This window comes from Eurypyga helias, unplaced genomic scaffold (assembly GCF_000690775.1).
Source record: "Eurypyga helias isolate BGI_N326 unplaced genomic scaffold, ASM69077v1 scaffold41719, whole genome shotgun sequence".
In the NCBI taxonomy this organism is placed as follows: Eukaryota; Metazoa; Chordata; class Aves; order Eurypygiformes; family Eurypygidae; genus Eurypyga; species Eurypyga helias.
The window spans coordinates 14,183-27,801 of NW_010272334.1; the positions used below are offsets into that span (position 1 = coordinate 14,183).

General features: G+C 41.2%; 1 protein-coding gene across 1 annotated transcript in view; it reads left to right on the plus strand.

Moving 5' to 3' along the window:
- HEATR2 (HEAT repeat containing 2) overlaps nt 1–13,370 on the plus strand; it is a gene marked incomplete at both ends in the record, with an annotated part of 27,549 nt that extends 14,179 nt beyond the window's left edge. The window contains 6 exons of the mRNA XM_010159091.1: nt 3,108–3,276; nt 5,836–5,983; nt 8,878–9,028; nt 10,336–10,492; nt 12,541–12,732; nt 13,226–13,370. Of these exons, the coding sequence (XP_010157393.1) occupies nt 3,108–3,276; nt 5,836–5,983; nt 8,878–9,028; nt 10,336–10,492; nt 12,541–12,732; nt 13,226–13,370 (962 nt within the window). The remainder of the gene's footprint in view (nt 1–3,107; nt 3,277–5,835; nt 5,984–8,877; nt 9,029–10,335; nt 10,493–12,540; nt 12,733–13,225) is intronic.
- Nucleotides 13,371–13,619: the final 249 nt, after the last annotated feature.

Here is a 13,619-nt window from a genome sequence, read left to right on the forward strand (position 1 = left end):
AATGCTTTAAAATCAAGGACATCTGTAGATGCCCTGATAATAGATGAGCTTTTTTGACTAAGCATTATCTCACCCCCTTATTCCTTTCTTCCTCTCTCTTCCCCAAGCTACATATCAAATAAATCAGCAAACCATCCTCATGCAGTACAGTTATGACCTATCCAAGTTGTCTTTTTTCAAACATGTGCCTTAAATGCAGTGGCTATTCTACTTCCTTTTCTCTTGCTCCCAGGCATGGTATTCCACAGGCCTGTGTAGCATCAATATTTATGGCCCCGTAGCTGACAGGCTGCCTCCAAGAAGGCATACGATTAGAAAACTATTCAGAAGGAAGTAAAATAGAACAAAGCTTGAAACAAATATTGAAAAGCCTTTGCAGGTCAAAGGGGTACAGCATGATCTGTCTTACGGAGAGCTAGTGGGAGAGTGGGACTCTTTGGGGTTTGTTTTGCAGGTTTAATTTTTAAACAGTCTGTCCCAGTAAGCCTTGGACAGATGGACCTGGTATATGTTGCAGTATCTTGTCTGTTTAGCCCTACAGTGGTCTATAAAGTCAGCAATCTCCATTTAAAACCTTACAAATTCACACTCTTACAAAGAAAGCAGTTTCATGGAGATAAATCCTGAATCTCATATATGGAAAAGTTCATCTTCCAAGATTATTAAAGGTTTAAGATGTTTCTGCGGTTACACATGATTTTTAAAGTTGACAGTACTTTGGAAGAGAATCCTTTTTCTCATTAACCTTTCTTTCAGCTAGGCAGATAGAAAGTCTGGCAACAAGATTACATAATTGCAATATTTCAAGTTTGTCACAAAGACAAATATGGCTTGATTTTTATTTCCAACCCGTCCTGTCCCCCCCCCTTTACTGACTATTCTAAAACTTGCAAGTGAGCTGTACAACGTGCAGAAGGCAAGAAGTCCCTGTTAAAATAGCTTAAGACTATATAACACAAATGACTTACATCCAGCTTTACAAGTATAAATTTGTTGTTCGGAAAAGAAGTCTGTATTCAGGATCAAAATATTTTGAGTATAAAATAAATTATTCAAAACTTTGCATTATAGAATTTCAATTCTGGCCATACTGTAAAGGGACAGAATTTCACAAGGATGTTGGAGACTGCAAGTGATGTGACCCGATTGTTAGTGCTGCTACTCCTCCCACTTAGTTGGGTTTTGGCCCTTTTGCTTTGTGTTCATCAGTGTTTCTGGTTGCTTGGGGCTAAGGAAAAAGATCAAGACCACCAACTGAGCACTTTGGTATCTTGATGAGGAGTATGGTTTACAGCCCCAAATAGGCTGAAGCCTTATCAATTGTTAGAGTCTGTTAATCACGGATTGAGCTTGTCAGTGGTTAACTGGTGGCCTAAAGATAAGATGTTGTTTCATTATCAGTGGCCTGTGCTCTTTCGGCTCTTCTTTCGGCACCCATTGATTATTAGCATGAAAATAATGTATCATTAAGCTTGTCATTTTCAATGAAATCACCCTTGCTATTTTTATTTCTTTTAACTGTGAGACATTTCTTAATGAAAAGATACGCACTGGTCTGCTGGCATATTTATTTATTCTCTTAAGTTGAATTCTTGAAACTACTTAAGCTTATTTTTAAATCACTTGTGAACAGTGTATTATTTTGTATCTCTTGTTCAGTGGAAAAAAACCATCTTGCAGATTCTCTTGGAATTAATAATGGAAGACAGTTTCTGTCTGGACACATTCTGTCATGTAAAAGGTTCCAAATACTTTACAGATAAATTAATATTTTACATATAAGTTACTCTGAGTTGTTTGAGCTGCCTGGCTGAATGCTTCCAGAAAGGAGAAATCTATTGTGCTTGAGGCAGGCTAACCTGCTTCAAGAGTAACCTTTGCCTTAGCAAATCCTGAGGTTTTGGGGGTTTTGGTTGTTTTCTTTTTTTCTCCTAGAAATCTCATTTATTTTCTCCACATCTGGTACTCCCATAATAACATCTTTGTCTGCAGAGCAATTAGTCTGTAACACTCTAAAGGTCCTAGACAGGTTTCAGCTCACTTGTGAGGTTAAGTTCAGTTTAAAAATATTAAAAATATGACTGCAATTTGTAGTTCTACTGAACCACTTAAAGTCAAATGATGTCACTCGTAGTGCCGTGCTACATCTTTCCTTGCTAGAACCGGCCATGTGATGACGTGTTATTTCTCAGTGGGGTTTCTAATGGTGTCTTGCTCTTCATTCTCAATTCACTGTCTGCTGAAATCACTAAGGCCATAGATGCTGCTTTCAGCATGCTTTTAATCTCTTCCTTAGTGAAGTTTTGTATCTCTTGGTAGGAGTCTTCACAGATTGTAAAAGCAATTTTCCTTTGCTTTGAAATGCATCTGCTACAAGTGATTAAGAAAACCTGTGTGCTTCCTTGCCAAGCATGGTCATGTCTGGAATTCATTTAGTACTTCTTTTTACATGTTTTCTTTGTACATATTTTATTTGTTTTTCTTAATGAAATAGCCTGAATGTAAGTATGAAGAAGACAGTTCAAATGTAACAGTGAATTTTGGTACTTCTCCATAGCAACGGAAGTTGTGAATTTCAAAATGTCCCTGCCTGGCTACTACTATAAAGAGAGAGCATCTTGAATAATTAAAAGTGGCCAAAGAAAAAGAAGAGTGAGGGTGGGCAATGCCATATCTTCTCTGAGCTGCAGTAGCAGTAGGTTTCAGAAGCTGCTGTAGCCTGTTAGATGGGATTGTGAGACATTCCCTCCATGTTAATGTTTTAAAGCCTCCTTGAATTAAGGAGAAAAATCACTACATATTTAAAACTAGTAAGAGCTGGTTTTATGATGTGGTTAGTTTTTTGACAGGTTTTCACATGGATTTGCTGTTGCATTGCTGTGTTCCTTATGATTTCATTTTGAAATCAAGGCAACTGTTTCACTTTGACTTGAAGTTAGGCAGACATTAAATATCAGTCTTGATTTTTCCAAGCAGAAACTATAGAAATCTTCTTGTGTCCCTTCTATTCTTCTAGTGCAATTACAAGTCTTAAAAGTTTGGTGTTTTCATGGGTTGTTTTAATAATGTTTCAGTTAAGATAAAGTATCCTGTCTCTGTTTTAACAGGTAGAGGAGACAATGTCTTCATTAGCTGAAGTGCAGCAAGCGGACAGTTTTCTTTCTCTCTACAAACAGCATATAATTCAGCTTATGGAATGGGTTTCAGTATCACATGATGATTGGACCTGCTATTCTCCAGAAATACTACAGTTAGATGTCATCGCAACTCACTCGGGTATGACTTGTTTAGTAGTGTGATAGCTCGCCCGGTTCTAAAAAAATCAGAGCAATAATCTCTGTAGCCTGCAGATACTTTGTGTTTTATGATGAATACTGTAATATTCAGAAACTTCACAAGAATATGATGGAGGGCAAAGCTGAAAATGTTGAAGCAGCTCAAAGTCCAAAAGACTCCTTGGCTGCAAGGAGCATGCTGAAAGCTCCTATGCACGAGTCCACTTTCAGGTAAGTGAAATGGATACGGATATGGGGAGGCAAACTGATGTAGCTTATGCATCCCAAAATTTACCTATTTTTCCATCTACTCACTGTTGTTATAAAAGCTGCTAGCTCTGTGTACAGACATTTATGTTCTTCAGCACATTACTGTGTGTGGATTAGTAAAACCCTGGCATACGTTTCTCCCGGATCCGCACAGTGAACGTTCCTCTGATGCAGCTCTCCAGGTGCATCTGCAGGCTGGGGACAGACAGTTCGTTTCACCTAGACACCCGTTTTAAGATGATTCAAATGGAAAGTCCTGTTGATTTTGGTTTTTCCTTTCTATTATTTAAAAAGGGAATGTAGACAGCTCCCTCAGCTACAGGTGAAGTATTACTGCTACTGCACATAGTTCAGTGTGGGCAGGTGGGTTTTAAGGGTGTATGTATCTTCTGCATTTAATCCTTCTATCTCAAAAAAAGCCTCAGCAAACCTGCGTGAAGCACCCACTTGCTGGTTTGTGCAGCAACCAGCATTCTTATTTTCATCTGTGGAAAGAACAAGAAGTTTTTTCAGCACAAGATCTGAGAGGCCAACTTTTCTGTATATTTGTGCTCCCATTTCCATGACTGAGGGACTTCTAGACAGTTGTCTCTGTTTTCCTTAATGCTAAATAAATCATCATATGTCTGGGCAAACATTTTGACTTGCACCCAGCACTGGTAATATGCTATTGTCTGTGTTTTCAGTCTGACACAGCAGCTCCTTAGAGCTATTTTTTCTTTTCTTTCTTTCTTTTCATTCCCACACATAATGTTTTTAATCAATTTAATCAGGTTAACTCATTTTAAATTTCAGTTTTCACTGTTTTTCAGGAAGGTATGCTTAAACTGAAATTAGCTATGTAGTTTATTTTGTTTATTTTCCATCTGTTGAATTTGCTGTTATCAGCTTGATATAATAGTAGTATCTTCTAAATGTCTCAGATCTCAATGAAGCAGTGTATTTTGAATAAACGCTGTGAAAATAAAGACCCGTTTGTTGGCACAGCAATCTAGCAAACTGCAGTTCAACACCCTGTGTTGCCTCAGTCTAGACAGTGAAGATTTGGGGGTGTTTTTTGTTGTTATTATCGTACATAAAATTTCCAGATTTTCTTAAATGCTATTGACCTTGTTTTGGAATCTTGAATACTTCAATCTGTCCGTTCCATGTGTGAGGAATATTCCTGTCATCAGAAGTGCCAGAGTTGGGTCTCTGGGAAGATTTTCTGAGTGACTGGGATTGAATGGAATGTGCATCACAAGGATGCAGAGCTGAAGAGGTTCCTCGAGGAAAGTAGTTTATTGCAAACATAGGGCCGAAAGAGCATTCTACAGCAAGAGGCTTGCAGAATCCAGCATGTGTAGTCTGCATGTATTCTGCCTCTCTAAAACCTGCGAATGTTAACAGTTACCAAGGAGTAAGGCACAAACTTGCTGCTGCTTTGGGAAAATAATTTCTTCAAGTGTTGGGACAACAGCTTAGTGTGGGTTAGTTGGTTGTTTATTGTTTTATTAGTGAAAACAGAATTCATCATAGGATGTGAAAATCTTAACAAACTGGAGAATGAATTTGGAAAATATTTTTATTTCAAATAGCCTCTAAAATTCTTTGTATTTTCAATTCTCTTGTAACATGCAAATAAGCATTATTTAAACATGGAGAAATACTGCTGCACTGATTCTATTATGCAAGTTTTGAGGCTGACCCTCTCAAACATGTCCTTTCCCGTGCCTTTTGAACATCTTTCCTTGAATTCTGCACACGGAAAAACTTGAGAGAAGAAAAAGCTTGTTAATGCCGCTGCTCGGAGCAGTGTCATGCTCCTACCACATTCAGTATAATTTTTCATTAAGTATAAACCCAGAACTTTTGTCTGTAGCCTCAAGCTTGCAGAGCTACATCGTCAACAGTGTTAATCCCACCCCCCAAATGCATTAGTCCACCCAAACTGTCATCCTGTACTGCTGGTCCGTCCAAAAGCGGGTGGCACGGATAGGTCCAGGATGGGTAATGCCGTGTGGTGCAGCAGTACCCGGCTGGCTGAACGACGTGCGAGTGAAACCATCTGCAGGGAGCACCACGCTGCCGCGGCCCGGCGTGTGGGTACCCGAACCCACGCGGGGTTGGCCTGGGTATTTGTACATCGCCTAATGCGGTGCAACGTGGATGCATCAACAGCTGCCTGAGGGAGCGGGAAGTTAAGGACTCTTTCAATACCGGGCATATTACAAATATTGATGCGCTCACATATTAACATCTGAACAGAACTTAGTAGTGCTCTGAAAGTCTTAATGTGTTTGTTTTCTAGGTCCTGTCATTGGTGAAGCTCTGGATAAGTTTATTCTCGTTCTTAAGGCGTGTCTTCAGCCAAAGAAAGATCCCCAGATGCGGTTAAAACTTTTCATGGTTTTATCACAGTTGCTGCAGAAAGCAAGTGAAACAGTCAATTCTCAGGGGTAAGTAGAGTTCTAGTTTCACACAGCTATTTGAAAACTACAGTGGCATTAGAAAGTAGTGACCATGGTAGTTATTTAATCCTTGTAATTGTGTCCCTGTTAGAATGTCTGGGAGAAGAAAGACTTTCCCACCATCTTCTGCAGCATATTTTTTGTGCCAGGTGTGGTGTTTTCTGTTTCCATATTTTCAGGATCCAATATTGAAATCCCTATTCATATGAAAAATTTCTTTGTAGTCGGTGGATTACTTGTTTAAATAATCACATAACTGAGTGGTAGGTGCAAGATCAAACTAGATATGCAAGAATCTTCCTAAAAGAAAAGCACTTTGAAAACTATTTTAAGTGTTGCAGGACCTGACTGTTTGTTGTAAACTAATCTGTCACATCTCAGATCTGTATCGTCTAACTGAGAATGCAGAGACCATGGAGCCAAGAACTGTCATCTCCTGTGTTGCCCTGAACGCAACAAGAATGCTTGTTAAGTGTGTAATAACATATTTCAGGCTAAAAATGGGGTAATGCAACTATCTATTTTCATTTATGGCCTAATTTTACTGTCTTTTATTTACTGCAGAATACATTATTAACTCCTCTTCATCTGCCATACAATCACATTTATGATCTTCCACATTTGTTTTTAAAACAGGAAATATGTTCATTCTTTCAAAGTATTTAATCAAATTCAGATCGGGTCAACAACTTGGTCTCACTGGCGTTTCTTCTCCACACATTTTCAGTCATCTGGTCTCCAGCTCTTCCTCCTCAGAAACAGCATTACAGATGACAGCAGAGTAGGAGTTGAGAATTTAAGTTAAATCCTCTGCCTGTCACCTGTGACCTACAGAAAATCATTGGGGCTGCATCTAAGCAGTATGACAGGTAGATTACATGGCATGGCACACAGCCCTGACCCACAGTGTGCCTGACTAGGGTGGCTGTGGGGCAGGAAGGACTTCTCCATTAACAGGTAGCCTGACGCATTCCTTGCTGCTCCCCTGAGCAGTAGGACTGGTAGCACTTCGCTGTCAGAAAGTCTCTGAAGCGCTCAGGGGAGTATATTAAGGGGGATCATGCAGGTACTGCTGATAGAGATGATGATCAATACAGGACCACGTGGAGAATTTCATCGAAGAATAAACTTTGGTTTTGGCAGTAAATAGGATGAATAAAAAAATCTTTCATCTGCCACCCAGTCATTTGTATAAGTGATGGAGCCAAAGAGAGGAAAACGAAAACGAACCCAGTGAGCTGTCAGCTTCACTAGGATTAGCAGAAAAGAGAAATTACCAGCATGGAAAAACCGGAAGAGTATGTTTCAAAGTAATACTCCCAGTGAATCCAGCCCCACACCACACTGTCTCTCCACAGATTTAGGTGTGTCTAATGGAATGCCAGAGTCCTTGTTAGGACTGAATTGTCAGTGCCATCTGCTGGGCAGGGAGCAGACTTCCTGGGAGGCAGAGCGCTCCCTGGGCAAGGGGCTAAGCAGCAGCCAGGCACATCTGTTTTCATCATGCAGAAGTGAGAGTTTTTCAGTTCGGTGTTTGTTCAGGAGTTAACTGAGGCCTGGCAGGCTGGCTGCTCACACCTGAGGCAGAGTACACCTGGATGGCAAGGTCTGGCTGCAGTGGGTGAAGGGTAGTTACAGCAAAGAAGTAGGTGCAATTATGTTTCTTACTACATTATACGGTACTATTATGGAATCCTTTATTGCTGGATCACTGTGTTTTGTTGGTGGGTTTGGGAAGTTGCTGTGGCTTTTGTAAAAGTACTTAGTACATTTATCCATCGTGTTCCTCCTGTGGCTCGGCACATCTCTGTAGGAGCCACTTACTCGTCCTGCAGATGTAGGACTTTCAGCAAAAAGCAGCAGCGTCTTCCCTTCCTGCCCCGCTCCAGGGTGGTGATGTGGTGTGTGGTTTGCACTCGGGTGGCCCCAGTCCAGTCTGGGGGAGTTTGACTAGAGTGGGACACACGTCAAGGTAGGTTTAGCCTGTTTGCACGCTGCAGCTGCTTTTCAAGGCAGAGAGGCACCATGAATAACCTGAGCTGTAGTTACCTAGTCCCAGCCAGGCACACGTCTCTAAGGCAGCAAAGTCTCTTTGAACTTGTGTGTAAGATCTGTATCTTTTTTTCTCTTAATTTAAAGTTATTTGAGCTGGAATTGAACGGGTGTGAGCGAGCACCGCCTATTGCATTGCAATTGCTGACTCTCACAGCAACTTTCAGCATTATAGCAGCCCATTCAGTAGAGGAGGAGGAAGAAACATCAGCAAAAATATCAGAGATTTGTGTGTTTGTGATGAAAACAAACTAGCATGGAGACTGGCACCATCAGAAAATCCTACAGCCCTCTCATCCTTGAGGGAGACGGGTTTCTGAGCCAGGGGGAAGCTGAAGTACTCCGTGCAGACTCCCTGCGGTATCAGTAGTTCAGGTCTCATCAATAGCATTCCTACTTCCCACATTACAACTACTTTTCACTGGACAGTGTGAAAGGGCCTTACAAATATTAATGAATGTTCACAGCATTCATATGGGGCGTTATCTCCACTTCACGGACGGAGAAAGTGAGACAGAGGGAAGGTGAGTAGTTTACCGAGATAACGCAGTGAGCCATGGGCATCGTCTGAAGTGGGAGAAAGTCTAGCCTCCCCTTTCCATGAATGTTAGGTATGTGTTTAAATATTATCTAGCACAATTAAATTATGAAGAGCTTATTGCATACATTATAATCACATTGGCTTATGAGATTTTATTTTTTTTTTACAGTCTTTTTTTTTCCCCTTTTCTGCTTATGTTTCTGTGACAGAAAATTCTCTTTTACATCCTGTCAGTCTCTTTATCACTTTCTCATGAACCTTTATTTTGCTTTCTTATTTTTGGCTTCAGGCTGTTCCCTAGCTACCTTGACACTGTGATAAAAGACATACTGGTTCCTAATCTGCAGTGGCATGCTGGAAGAACAGCAGCTGCCATCCGCACTACAGCTGTATCCTGCCTTTGGGCTCTTATTCACTGTGAAATGCTTTCACCCACAGAGGTAAATTCTCCCTTTCTCATCAAATGTACTTTAAACCTTGGGCAGAAAGACAAAATAAATGCAAGGGGGCACGGGGAGGGGAAGAATGAACACTTACTGTAAGTAGTTTTTTCAGGTGGACATACTGTTTTCATAACAAAATTGATTAATTATTAATTGAAATAATTGAAATTATTAATTGAAACGGTCCATAGCAGAGGGATGATGATACCTGCTAAGAGCCCTGAGGCCAGCAATATGGTGAGCTGTAGAACTCACCACCGTCACATGTTGTAGATCTCTGTGACACCAAATACTAACCGCTGTTAGCACAGCTACTTGGGTACCTGGGGGTGCTGGAGCCCTGGCCGGTGCCTGTGCGGCAGCACTGGAACTAGCCAGGACATGCTTCCGTGTGATGTGGCAAAGACAGGTTGTCTGGATGCCTTGGGACCCACAGGTCCATTTAGAGAGGGGAAAACAGATCAGAAGGTTCCTGGGAAGGGCAGGAGGACTTGAGCTGGAGCTTGAAGAGTATCGGTAGAAACTGCAGTAGGGAGCTAACCAGGAGTACACCTAAATGTTACTCACCACAGTGGTTAAGGATTACTTGGGGCTGAGGGGGGTTCGAAGCTTCTTTGCTAACAAAAAATGGCATTTGGAAATGATGCACTGGAAATATTTTAAATACCAGGGCATTTAAAAAAAGAAATGGAATTAAAATGTTATTAAATGTTCATAGTCTTTTTTTTTTTCTCTTCATAACAAACTGGTTGATTTCACAGATGAAAACATTTCTATCAGAAACCATTGTTGTAGTTAAACTTTTTCTGAGTCAGTGCCTTAACCCCTTTTTGCATTAATGTACCCAAAATGAACATATTAAAGTCAAATTATGAAACTCACTAAAACGTCCTATTCCAGCAGTCTATGTAAAAGCTCCCTTTTAGGATAAGAGCACCATCTACTGGTACACACACACAAAATCCTCATCTCCTAATCAGTTAAAGTCTTGCCAACGTTTCTTTAAAAATGAAAAGACAAGCGAGTTTAAAGCTTTCACGAGTTACATAAACCTCATCTACATATATACTGAGCGTTCAGGGGCTGGGTGATCGACTGGTGCATTTTCATTTCCCAGGCTTGCTTAGAGGCAGAAATAGAGCTGTGTAACTTCGAGATCGTGAGGTGAACTTTTCGCTCTTTCTTTTCAAATTAAGGAAGCTGGGATCGGTCAGACCTCATGCGAACTGATGTAATCAGTAAGCACATTGGTTTAGAGTGACTGAAAAGCTCTTGGTTTTCTATGCTTTTCTTGTTAATTATAGATGCTAAAAGTCCAAGATGAGCTAATGCCCCAAATTATTGCCGCTCTGGATGAAGACTCTAAAATTACGCGACTGATAGCTTGTCATATCGTTGGTGTTCTTTTAAAAGTCTGCGGGAGGCAGTTTGATGAAAAAAAATTTACCACCACTTACACAGGTAAAGTTTCATTTTGTTTTTAATCAAGATCTCTGTGTTGAAGGATTACAGTTGCTTTTTTTAACTGAAGTTCCATAGTTAGCTTAGTTTCTAAGGATGAAAAGCATCGTGCTGGAGCAGTAAACAGATTTGCTGTGTAGGTTTAGGATTCAGTGTGCAGGTTGTCCACGTCACCTGCAGATTTCCTGCAGCCAGTAGCAGTGGAATCACTAATGCAGACTAGGGAATGACAGAAACGGTTCTGTGTCATTATGTCATCTGGCTTTAATCCCATGGAAAGAGCAAAAAGCCTTTTAAACAGTTTGAAGTGAAAACAGCAGCAGACTTCATGTAGACTCAGGTACTCAGACATTCTTATTTCATTCCCATTCACATATTTTAATGCTGTTTCTGTGTGTTCTTACCTGGTATTTTAATTATCTGGATAGTTCTCCCCCAGTGTAATTTTATAGCTATTAAGGAAATAGAGTAGTGACAGGACAAGGGGTAACGGGTTTAAATTGAAAGTGGGGAGGTTTAGATTAGATATCAGGAAGGAATTCTTCGCGCAGAGGGTGGAGAGGCACTGGGACAGGTTGCCCAGAGAAGCTGTGGATGCCCCATCCCTGGAAGTGTCCAAGGCCAGGCTGGATGAGGCTGGGAGCAACCTGGTCTAGTGGAAGGGGTCCCTGCCCATGGCAGGGGGGGTGGAACTGGGTGGGCTTTAAGGTCCCTTCCAACCCAAACCACTCTGTGATTCTATGATTCTATGAAATGGCAGAAGTGCTGCACAAAATCATACCATTAGCAGCATTTTTATGTATGAGAGGCAGTTTAATGTCTTAATTCTTGCAGGGATTAAGCCATGGTCTTAAACTGGTGAGACTGCTTGAAGTGTATGAAGTTTACATACCCATTTTAGAAAATCAAGGTGTTGAACACTTGAGTAGGTGTTGAGTGCGACTCCACTCAAGAAGCACTTGCTTCTTGCAAGGCCTTTCTGTAGTAGCTTTTCAACTGCAGCGTATCATTTCATCGAGGTGATGTATTGCAGGCAAGTAATGTCCTTTGAAAGTGGCCTCACTCCGGGTAAGCAGACCCGAGCCGTATTCCCAACGTTATTATGCGTTAGACCGCTAGATGGAACTTCGCTCAGCGCTGGTGCCTTTGCAGGGCTGGCGGTACCTCATCTGCATTGCTTCCTCGTTTAGACTGTGTGAAATAATGCTCTAACTGGAGTGAAAGCAGAGCAGTAATGCATTATGTAAATGGTAGTCACATTGTTCTCCTCGCTGTGTTTGAGTGCCAAGAGCAAACCATTCTGTTGTACCATAAATAGACCTGAATAGGTAGTGGGTTGGGGTTTTTATTAAAAAAAGAAGAGAACCTTAATCTGGAGAGCTGTAATGTGAGAGCTGTTCTCCGTAATGCATCTCAGGGTGATGTTTAAATGCTAAACGATGAATCAGGAGAAGTACAGTCTGTGCTGAGTAACAGGATTTATGTTCTCAGAGGTATATACAAATAAATCAGACTTTCCCAAACTCGGCAGCTTCATGAGTGACACTTTTTCTTACATTGCACAGCAGAAATCTAATGACAAACAGGTTTATTTCGAAGAAAGGCATGATCAGACAGTTGTCAAAGCATATCCTTTGCATCTTGTGAATTCAGAGAGTCTGTGATGAAGTCATTCCCTGAATATTCACTGTAATATTTGATAGAAATACTGTCCTTTGAGAGCATAAAAATACTTGACCCCCATACTCCCGTAATGCATTAATAGACATTCACAGTAGGTTGTAAAACACAGCGCTGGAGAATGTTCAACTGATCTAAATAACTTTGCACATTTTTTTTAGTGTTTTTGATGACATCACAACCCAATAGCAATGCACTGCGTGCTTTTAGGACCAAGGTACTATGTGTATTGGCGGTGTGCAAAAGACAGGAATGTGTGATAAATGCAACAGTAATTTCAGTGGCAACAAAATACATTTGTTTCTTGAAATGCAAAAGACAACTTTGCTGCTGACAGTGCTGTTTGGTGATGTATATGCTCCTTTCAGAAGTTCTAAAGCGTCTGAATGATGCTTCGCACGACGTACGACTGGCAGCGGCTCACACCTTAACCGATTGGTTTAAATGCTTGAAGGGCAGTGATGTGAAATCTGCAATGGAAGGTCACACTGAGTTTCTGTACCAGGAACTATTGATACATCTCGATGACCCCGATGAAAATATCCAAAATGCAGTCCTAGGTAAGACTGTCAGTCAGGTATTTTTAACAGAGCTTTTCACGTCGCGTTTCCAAGTGTCGTATGGAAGTAGCACATACAACTGGAGGCTGATGCTCACAGGTGGGAAGCTTTCCTTTGGGTTCCAGTGAGCATGAGCTCGGGCCTTTCACCTGTGTCAGCATGTGATGTTTTACCTCGCCCTCACCAGAGGGGGAAGATCAGCGCATCTGACGTATCGGAAGGCGTTATGGATGGTACACAGGACACAGCACAGGCACTAACCGTGCAGGATGTGGCCACGTTCTCACCTGGAATGTGCTGCTGTGTTGGTCTGTGTTCAAGCATGCAGATGTCATGTTACAGACCTGTATGTTGAATGAGGGAGGAAGCGGGTTGTCACGACCGCGCAGCTTGCAGAAGAACAACTTGCAGGTTAGGTTTCGGCTGCTTTGAGGGCACTTGGAGAGACACGCAGAGCAGCTAGTGATTGATAACACGTATTTTTGTTTTACAGAAGTTTTAAAAGAAGGAAGCATTTTATACCCAGAACTGCTGGTGAGAGAAATTGAAGGGGTTGTACATAAGCATCGAACGCCGGAGTATTGTCACCGACTGCTGCATCACGTTCGGTCAGCCAAAGAACCACCAAATTCTTTGTCGTGAGTGGTGTGTGAAGTCCATATGGTCTGGATTACTCTTGTATTTTCCTTTTCTTAAGAAAGGCTGAGCAATAAATAGACTGGGTTTTTTTTTTCCTGGTAAGATCTCTGTTAGTTCCTTTAAAAGTCAGATTGGCCCAATGCTGTGTTCTTTGCCCTTTGAACAGTTCCCTGTATTTGCTAGCAATAAAACAATGTTTTCATTCACTTTGCATAGGAGGTTTGTCAGATACAAGTTCTAAAGCAGGA